Genomic DNA, 10,734 nt, shown 5'->3' on the forward strand with positions numbered 1-10,734 from the left:
AGACCCACCCCAAGTCACTATAGCACCCACATCTGTAATCCCAGCATCAGACCATGAACCAATTAGAGCTCTAGAAGTCCACCCCATTGACTGCATGAGGCTTTGGAGGACATCTAGACATAAACCATAACACTACTCATCAGAGAACTAACATCTAGAATATACAAAGAACTCTAACCATCTATAATGAAAGACTCAATGAAAAAATGGGTAAGAGTAGTAGGTAGACCTTTTATAGAGAAAGAAATTCAAATAGTCAACAGCATATAAAAAATGTTTAACACCTCTGGCCATTAGAGAAATTAATTAAAACAACACAAAGATTTCACCTTACTCCAGAATGCAAATTATTAGGAAAGGAAACAGTGACAAATGCTGACATGGCTATGGTGCAAAAGGAATACTCCTGCATTGCTGGTGGGAATGCAGACTAGTACAATCATTATGACGATCAGTATGGATATTTCTCAAAGAACTGAAATTAGAATTCCCATGTGACCCTGCTCTCACTCTGCTAGGTATCTTCCCAGAAGAGCCTAAGTCCTTGTGCTACAGTGATGACACACACATGTACCAATGTTTACAGCAGCACAGTTCACTGTAGCTAAATCCTTGATGCAGCCTGTGTACTCATCAATGGATGGATGCAGTAGATGTGGTATCTATATATAATGGAATACTACTCAGGTAGAAAAGATGGGAAATCTGAGATGTGTAGGAAAATTGATGCACCTGGAAAATAGAAGGTTAAATGAAATGAACCAGACACATAAGCTTAAATACTTTACAGTATCTCTCATTGGAGTGAGGCAAACTAAACCATGTCAGGGCTTAAGGCAAGTCTGGTGATACTGTCTGTGTGGCCTCTCAGCCCTATAAAAAGCACCCCAGAAGTCAGGGGAGAGAAAGCAGGGCCCACAGTGGCCTCTGAAGGACCTCACTGAGTTCTCCTGCTGGGCACTCCACAGCTAGACAGTCTTGTTGGTGGAGACTGTGGTTAAGGAGTTAAGAATTAGGCTGGACTCTGATACAGTCCAAATCTGCCAGGTGTCCTGCATAGGAGCAGTGTCCTGAGAGTGCAGTTCATGGCCTGCCACCTGCTTCTGATGGCCAGGGTCACACAGAAGAATCAGGAGCACTGATTTTTACTTTGGCTGAAACGAACTGGGCTGTGGTGAGAGGTTCTGGCCACAGCATGGATGTGCTCAGCAATATTGACGGGCTGTGAAAGAGCCCAACCTCCATGCAGCCTCAGTGTCATGGAACTCAGCAAGGCCAGGGTCTGGCCCAGTGACGCCTGAACTTGAGCGGAGCACTGGGATGCTCTGAGGTTGGAGGCGTGTTCCTAGAGGACCCTTGGGACCCCATGTGCAAACATCTTCCTGTTTGCATCTTGTCCTCCTCTCAGTGTGCTTACTGAGAGCAGCTGCCAGGTGCCCTCCACAGCACCCCTAGACGCCCTCAGTAGGGCCACCCTCAAGGAGGAATGTGGGAACAGAACTGGGAAAGGGAGGGATGATCCTTTTCTTGGATGACAGAACCAAGATTTTTTGTTATTATGTTGATTATTATTACTGTGAAGAGGAGCTCTAGCACTGGCACAGGAGAACATCTCTGCTTTTATTTTTAGATTTGACTGTTAGCACTGGCTGTGATACTGGTAATTTTGAGCTTCAGGGAATTCAGAGATTTTGGTAGCATGGTGTATCAGGAAAAAGTGGTCTTGAGTACACATTGAGCACACCAAACAACACATTCATGGAAGTCGGTGGGTGCAGTGACTGGGAACACTGGGCTTTTGCAGTGACGGTGGGCAACAGTCTTTCTTGGTTATACTTTTATCAATAATTCTCTCCCCTGAGAGGGAAGATTCTGGTAGGATGGGGTGTAGCTTTGCGGCAGTGCATTGGCCTCACATTGTGAGCCCCTGGACTCAATGACCCCTTTTCCCCTGGTCCCACTACCACCACCACCAAAAGAGGATTATGGCAAAGAATAATTTGGAATAAGTCATGGGACAGAATCAGTGTTAGACTTCAGAGTGACCACTGATCAGCTCTCTCCTGCAATGGCACATCATGAGGTGAATCCTGAGAGTGCATACACATGTCAACCTGTGCCCTGAGGATAAAGCATGTTCTAGGGTATGGGAAATGTTTAAATATTTCTGTTTTCAAAAAAGAGTTACTGTGTATTTTGTTTTCTACTAAAATACATTTAGTTTCAAAAAAGAGGGAAATAATCTTGTCTCCATGTTTATTTATTGTTATCCCATGTCCACCATCCCTTACAAGAACATACTCCTCTGCTCAAGATGCAGGGCGTTTTCTTCCTCACTCACTAACAGATTTCTAATGACCTTAACCAGACCCAATACATAACAGGTGCCAGAAATTTTTTGGAATGATTGTATTTTATAAGGGGTTGTATCTGGTATAAGTAAGAATATTTTATGAGCTTCCCATGATTCTAAATTTAAAAAGGTACCTATCCTAGTCAATCTCTCCCTCCTTTCAATTTTTCACACAACTATGTCTGAGTATTTGGATGTTTCCCCCTTTCATAACTATTCTTACATGTTAAATAAAAGTTAAAGCCTAACTTTTCAAGGCCTTTTAGAATATAAACTTTGGGATCAAATTATCTAGATTCAAATTCAAGTTCATGTATGACCTTGGGGAAGTAGTTCAACCTCTCTGTTTCTCAGTTTCCAGGTTCATAAAATGATGCCTCCCTCATGAACTTGTGGGTTGATCATAAAAACAGGTACACAATGCTCAGAACAGTTTCTACATAGTAATTGCGGTCTACATGTCTGTCATTAGTGTTGGTTGTTTTCTACTGTGTGGGTGACGGGACACAATTGTTAAATCCAAATAATAGGAGAAACTGAAAATTGAATGTGGCAGAGAAAGCTCAGGTGACAGAATTGCAAACAGTGGACAATTGATTCCCGAAATTCAAAACAAAATAATTTATTAATTTTACATTTAGGCATTGGTAATACACATGAAGACTATCTGAAAGTTAAAGTACCTAAATGATTTTATGTTGCGTGTTATAAATTTTATTTTAAAATAGTCCCATAAAACACACTTTGTATTTTAATACTTTAAAATAAAATCCATTATATCAAAATCTTGAGCATTTCAAAGGTCATAAAAATCATGATTCAAGCCAGTAATTTTGTGCTTTGAGATACAGTGAGTAAACACAGCTTCATTTGTCTATGAAAAATTTACTCTGTTCCTTTCTAGCTTTTTCAAGGCTTTCAAAAGTGATCATTCCTTTTGGCAGCTGCAATTTATTCTTCTCTGTTTCCAGTATGTCTTCAGCTTCCCCTTAAAGAACAGAAATATACAAGGTAACAAAGGGGTTTTCCATTGACAAACTGTAACACTGTATGGGGCCACCCCTTCAAATCGCAGTTAAACATTTCACCCATTTTCCTCAGAAGTAATGTACCTTCTGAAAGAAACAAAATGACGAATTTTGAAAATTCCTAGACACATCAGGTACCAGAGATTTATTTTTGACAGAAGACAGAATTTTGAAGTGTAGACAAGAAAGAACTCCAAAGTCAGGATAATCATCATTAATCGAATGTGGAAAGTCTTGGGATGGAGATATTACATACATTCCTATGTATTGCCCCTTAACATAAACTAAGTGACAGGAGAAAAAAGGAAATCTACTAAAAAGTCTAATTTTTCAGGAAAGCTCTTTCATCTGAAATCACTTAAAAATCCAAAATAATATTAAATATGTGTTGGTCTTTATACATATTACACATACACATTTTTATAAACAATTTGTCTTCCAAATAGCTACCAGTAGGAAAGATAGTGATTTCTTGGGCCCAGTGACATTTGCCAACTTTAATTGTGGAACACAAATTAAAAAGTTTTAAAGAATTGTATAAGGCATGTTGTTGATATTTTGTAAACCTGTGCTGGTGATGAAGGCAAATACTTTCTATCAGTACTTCTCTTTTGACACACTTTTACTTATTTATATTGACAATGTATAATTGTATGTATTTATGAAGTACAAATTGATGTTATGTATATATTGTATGTTGATCAAACCAGAGTATTTAGCATACTCATTGCTTTATATATGCATTATTTCTTAGATCCAAATCTAATGGATCAAGTTATAGTTTTTAAATAATAAGAGCATTTTACCATTTCAAAACATTTTTTTAACCTTATCTTAAATAGTAGGTAATAATAATAATAAAATTCTATGTAATTTGGTAGGTCACTGATGAAAGACTAGAGGTTTTCCATGTGAGAGACACAACCAAACAAGGATTGTATATTTTGAGGTTACTCATTGAAGGAAAAAAGAAAATAACCTAAATTTCTTACAGTGATAGGTTTCCAGGTGTATTTTAAACTTATAACTTTTATAGGAAATTCATATATGTCTTGAAATTAAAACGTCTTAGAGCAATGGAACCATAATAAAGTTGCCCAATATGCAGTCCAACTTACTAGAAAAGTAAACTTGCTTTACTTTAGTAATATGTTCAAGGGAAGGTTGTATAGTACAGTTAATATCTCTTAGCTACATATCCAGTTTTATGAAGCATTAAGAATTCTCATCTCTATATAAACATGAGATATGAGCTTGGACTAATGAATTGTTAAGCAGATAAAATAACATGAAACTGAGAAGGATATGGAAATGAGACCTAACATTAATAAATCAACCCTATACATTTATTTACAGCTTAAAATAGGTATGTATTCTGAAAGTTAATCTATACATCACTGTTTTGCAATTCAGAATGTATTTTTACATAACAATAATGCTATAAATCAAATGATAGTCTCATGAAAAAATTTAGTCCCCAACCCAAGCCAAACTTTAATACCAATGATATCAGACCCTAAATGAAATTTTTCCATATTTTCTATGTGAATATACATCTCACTTTCAAGTGGGAACTTTTAGAACCATGTAGTTCTTTTACCTCCTTATGCCTATGAATGAAATGGTCCAGGACTTAATGTCAATACTTGGAAAACAATGTGGAACTCTTCCTTTCCTTTCCTTTCTTTTCCTTTCCTTTCCTTTCTTTCTTTCTTTTTTTTTTTTAAACCTATATCTACTCTGGACTTGATGAGTAGGTTTTTCATTATGATTATCATCTCCTTTTTTACCTGGGAGATTATTTCTGATCTACGTTCCTGTGTAGTTTTGTACACCTGGTTTTGAACTTCTGCAGCTATCATTTCAGAAATTTCAGATGGGCAGCCTCAGTTTTCTTCTACCTCATTGTTCCTTGGACTTGTCCTGGTTGGGTTGGAGGCCTGGAGGTTGGTTCTGCTTCTTTGTCTAGTCATTCTCTATTTTAAAACTTTATTTTTATGTGTGTGTTGATGCCTGTTTATTTCTTATAGTAGGTAGCTTTATCATGAATATTGAAACCTCCCTAGGAAATGTCTGTTCTTTAGGGGGGTCTTCTCTGTGTAGGAGTTTGTTGGTTTTTGTGTCAGTCTCAAGATCCTACATTCCCAATTTATTAAAGATGAGATTTCACCTAGATGACACATGTTTGAACTTTATTCATTTGAAAATGATCAGCATAACTGCTTAGGTAAGTCAGATGACAGTTTTAAATATTCAAGAAAATGTCCTCAACATTTTAGCCATATAATGACTACAGATACAGCCTACTTATAAGCTTAACCTTAAGCATTTTTTCTGTTAGCTTCTTAAATTGAGACTATGAGTGAGGAAATATTCTTAAAGGGCAAGAGTAAACATTTTAGGCCTATGGTATCTTGTATCTATATTTCAGTGACTCAGTTCTGTCATAGTAATGGAGAATTAGCCATAGACAATACATAAATAAGTATGAATGTAATTATTACTATTTTTAAATAGCTAATTAGCCCCTAGGCCATAGTTTGCCAACCTCTGTTCTAGACAATTAACACAAAAAATTAATCTTCAATTTGTGTTTGCAGATTTCCATGGTTTAAATACTCCCAACACAATCATCGGATGTCATGGAACTCAAACTTGTAGCTGTCTTTTATTGTGTCTGTATATTGTATCTGCATTCCTTTCATACAGATATAATTGATACAAATAATCTAATAGTACATATTATGATAAAATAAGAGGCAGATTAATTCTGAGTGCTTTTATCTTTGTTTTAAAATATATTTATTATAACATGAAATTATAAGACCATGTTTTAATTTTTAATAAATGACTGTATTTAACACCCATTCTTTACAAAATTGCTGAAAATTTTAGTCACTTCTTGTGAGCTAGTAAGAGCTTACTCCAGATACCACTATGTGAAAGAACAAAAATATTAGACATTGGAAGCTAGAGAACAGATTTTGTTGGAATCTCCCTAAGTCAAGGATTATAAAGAGAGGATTTGTGAACCAAAAAATGAAGTAGGAAATAGGAATCCTGGTTTATCAAAGACTTACCTTTCATTCTTTGTAGAAAAGTTCCATAGCCCAAATCATACTGGTAGGCAAAAATAAAGCTTAATGGAACAATAGGGACGAAGAAGGCTGGCTTCTTTTGTCTTATTGCTCTGTTTCAAGGATAAAGAAGACCTTGTATCAAGAAAAAAAAATCTCTAAACACATATATCTATACATGGCCACACAAAAAATGTCCTCCATTTCATAAGTTACTTAATTCATTTGAATTTCCTATGGAAGTAACGATTTCTTTACATAATACCTCTCACTACATTCTACATTTCTCAGAGGAAGGCCTGTGACTTGATTATTTTTTTGACTTTAAGGCTCAGATTCCTCATTTTAAAATGGATAAGGTTTTGTTTATACTCTTCAAACTTAAATTAAAAAATAAAATGCATAAGGATTGAAAACCATTATTCAAAAACTATAGGGATAAACCCATAAAGGCCTCCTATCTTTGTGTCCTGTTAATCCTCGTTTTAATTTATAAAGTAGAGAAAAGAACAGAATAAGCCTAATGAACTAATGACAAAATTAGCTACTACCACCCGACTGTACAGAGTTTACCTCCAGTAACTAACTTACAAGGTGTTTATATATACATCATTTGGACCAAAGTCTTATCTTACCCAAATTAGTAATATTATTAAAAACAAAAGGAAGTAAATTAGTTAAGAAAATCTTAAAGGAAATGGCAAACATACCCAGCTGTTAAAGAGATGGCTGCAATGCCAAAAAAGGTTCCAAAATACTTGAGGAATTCTCGAGACCAAGCAATCTGCATAGCCATTTGTCTTTCCCTCATTTCGTTCTGCAACATTAGCTGCCTTTCCAGCTGAGTATAAAACAAAAACAAAGTGTGGTTACTCATCTTTTGAATCTGAACACAGAGTTAACAGTGTGGGTTTGCAGTGGATTTTTAGTTTTCAATAGCTTTGATTCATTTTTTAAAAATCTCATTAAGACATTGGTGAATATCTTTCTGCACAGTTACCTCCATCTGTCACTTTGGCAGTGAAATTTCCTTGTTACATTAGATATTGATACTGAGTTTCTGCTTCAGGTCATGATTGCATGTGATCTCAAGCTTCTATCCATCTGATAGATGTTCAATTTTTTCTGTTCCACATCAGGAAAGATCAGTCTTTAAACAAAGATATATCTCACTAGTTTTATTTTTAACACTTGCATGGAAATCATTTTGTATTCTGAATTCATCCTGTTACAAATGAATATTCATTTGGAGTGTCACTATGATGCTAAAGAGGTGTTTATGACATCAATAGAGATTTTTCTTTGCCATGTTTTCTTTTTGTGCTAAGTCCTTTGCCACTTAGTCAGTGCCTTTCACTGCTTTGGAACAAAAGACAGCTAACATCCTGGAACACAGGAGACTGAATATTTGAATGGGTTTTTAGGAAACATACAGAAAAAAACAGACTACAAATCTTAAGTCCATTGTTTGAAAAGAGTCAGATTCTTGAAAGAGAAAAGTGTTGTATTTATTTTTAAATTCTAAAATCTTGATATTGCTATACAATAGCAAACATAGAATCCTTGATGAAAGACTAACAATGTGACTCCGTTTTCCTATTATGCCTGCTTTCTACTGTGCACAAGAACTGGGAGAGAAGAAAGTGACCTTTGACAGCCTCTGGGGGACTGAAGCACTGGGCAATGTAAAGGGCACTTCAGAAGGCTTATGGACTCACAAACAGGATTTGCAGCCCTGCCTTGCTTATCTGAAGGGACTGCATGGGTCTTTTTTAAACTTTAGGTTCAGAGCTTATTGCAGATATACAACCTTACTGATTTCTACATATGTTGAGGTGATTGCTTCTGTTCTTTCCAGAAGACCAGAGACCCATAATATAAGATTTGCTAAAATTTTTTAAATAAACTGAAATTTGAGAGTATCTTTAGATTTAGAGAAAAGGTATATAGAGTTCCTCAGCTTATGACTATTAACATCAGAACAATCTGGAAAAGAAAGTGAGCAGTGCATTGAAGTTGTTTTTTAATGCCACTTTTTTCCCATAATTTTATTGAGAAACAAATAGCAATGAGACAGTTTCAAACCAAATTGGTAGGACAGATTCAATAATTAACACATTACATACATTCTTCCTAGTGGTTATTTGCTGTACAAGATGCAGACATGATATCCTATTTACAAACACTATTAGAACAAATCCCTCTGTTCATTAAGAGAATGTAACTATATATCTATCCTAACCATTTTGAATACACAGATACAAAATGGACATTCATCTGTATCCCCTTTTTTTGTTAAGTTCCATTATTTGAATATTATAGGTGTGTTAACTCAGCAAAATATTCTAAAAGAGTCCAGTAGCCCATAATAGTATTGAGTCTTCCACTTCACTGGCAATGTCAAAAATTGTTGACCTGAGTCCCCTACAGCTCAACATAACAGCATGGCTTTACTTCTTATTTAATGCCACTTCTTAAAAGTCCATGACTTTTACAAATAATTAAATATAGGGCCGGGAAGATAGCTCAGCAGTCTAAGTGTCTGCCTGGTAAGTGCACAGACCCAGGTTTGATCCCCGGTACCACGTGCCACACTGCCCCGCTGAACTGACCACCAAAACTAGGTGTGATGGCACATGCCTATAATCCCAGCACTGGGGAGGTTGAGATAGGAGGATCACTATGTGCCTGAACTGCATAACAAGATCCTGTACCAAATGAAGATTTTTTTAAATTTTAAAATAATTAAATATAAACAAAATTGTAAGCTCTTCAGCGACTTAAAATCATTGTACATAGTATCTTGCTACATATGTTTAATAATGAATATGATATAGTTAACAGCCACTCTTACTCCAATATAAACATTTACCATAAATGATAACATAGCTATGAACACAATTAAGAATTTTAGCTTAGCAAAACCTTTTTACATTAAGTTACAGATTCCAAAATGTACAGACTTTTCTCAACAAAATCAGAAGATGCCAACAAATGAAACATATGACAGAACATGGGGAAAAAACCCAAAAACTATGAGCTTCTCAACCACTATCTAAAGTTCTTTAAAGGTGTAACAACTAAATAATAACTACAATGATGCAAAAACTATTTACTAAAGTTGTCATAGTTTGGGGGTTTTACAAGGCAAACAATATATTACAGGACACATTTTATAATGACTCATCCAAAGAATTATATACAACAAATGAAATCTATCCACACACTGAACACTAAAGAATCCAGCCGAGGGCCTAGAGCTAATAATGCCTCCTACAAGTCCAGCTGGAGGCCTCGAGAACACATCACAGTCTTGTGCAGGTCTGCTTCATGGATATGTGCTGGAAAGGTCCAAAGGTCAGTGGTGGAAGCTAGGAAGTCTATGCCAGTGGGATGAAGAATCTGTGCTAGCAAGCTGAGGGATCTGAACTGGAAGCGGTGCTTAAGGTAGGCACCAGAGCTCCCCCAAAAGTACCACAGCCACCTTCAACAACAGGGAGGTCCTGAGCTCCTCCAGGGATGAGAAAAGCCGAGTTCCCATCATGAAAGCCAATGCAACAAGTTTCATGCCATTAAGCAGTGTACCATCTTCTCCTCCAGAGCCATTGATGTTCAGGATGAGGACCCAAGCTTCTCCAAAGTTCATCAGGAAAGCCAGCATGATAAGATTCTCCAGCAAAACAGTCCAAGAGAACCAGTAGCTTCCAGCAGCTTCCAGCACCTTCTAACATCTCCAACAACAGTTTCTGCAAACAGCATCTCTAAAAACATCTCAGCAGCTTCTCCTGTTCTGCCTTTCTGCTGCTGGCAACAACCCTCAGGTGGGCCTCCTGCACCCACACCATGCTGGTTTAATTCAACTGGGTGTAATAAGTTGACCACCAATTAGAAATCCACTACAGAGGTAGAAGACAGTTCCAAACTTAAGTGAAAATAAGATATTTTTATTTATTCTAGATTTCCTCATTTGAAAGAATATATATTTCTTAGTTTAATGGTTAATATCTTATTACATCAATCTTTTTTCTTCTGATTTCTTCAAAATTTTATTTTGTCAATCTTAAAAGTGCATAAAGACCATCCTCTATTGTGCAATCCCTAGACTTAACAGTCTTAGAATCAAGATATACTTTTTAAAAAAATCATTCTGAATATTGCTTAATCTTCATTTTTGTTCTAAGATTTATACTGTATCTTTGACTTACAACTTATTTAAAAGACATTGTATGATATCTTCTCCTACTATTAGAAACTTTAAAAAGTATATTTCCATTTT

At 36.0% G+C, this 10,734-nt stretch overlaps 1 protein-coding gene across 2 annotated transcripts in view; it reads right to left on the reverse strand.

The window, feature by feature from the left end:
• Positions 1–2,969: 2,969 nt before the first annotated feature.
• Plgrkt (plasminogen receptor with a C-terminal lysine) overlaps positions 2,970–10,734 on the reverse strand; it is a 64,529-nt gene continuing 56,764 nt past the window's right edge. Inside the window, exons 2-4 of one of the 2 annotated variants that reach the window (XM_004637192.2) lie at positions 7,169–7,299; positions 6,462–6,571; positions 2,970–3,341 (exon numbers count right to left, since the gene is read on the reverse strand). In XM_004637192.2, coding sequence (XP_004637249.1) covers positions 3,220–3,341; positions 6,462–6,571; positions 7,169–7,299 — 363 coding nt within the window. In that variant the 3' untranslated portion in view covers positions 2,970–3,219. The remainder of the gene's footprint in view (positions 3,342–6,461; positions 6,572–7,168; positions 7,300–10,734) is intronic. The other variant, XM_023721950.1, reaches the window with a different exon arrangement.

Source organism: Octodon degus, unplaced genomic scaffold (assembly GCF_000260255.1).
Source record: "Octodon degus isolate 3935 unplaced genomic scaffold, OctDeg1.0 scaffold00087, whole genome shotgun sequence".
Lineage (NCBI taxonomy): Eukaryota > Metazoa > Chordata > Mammalia > Rodentia > Octodontidae > Octodon > Octodon degus.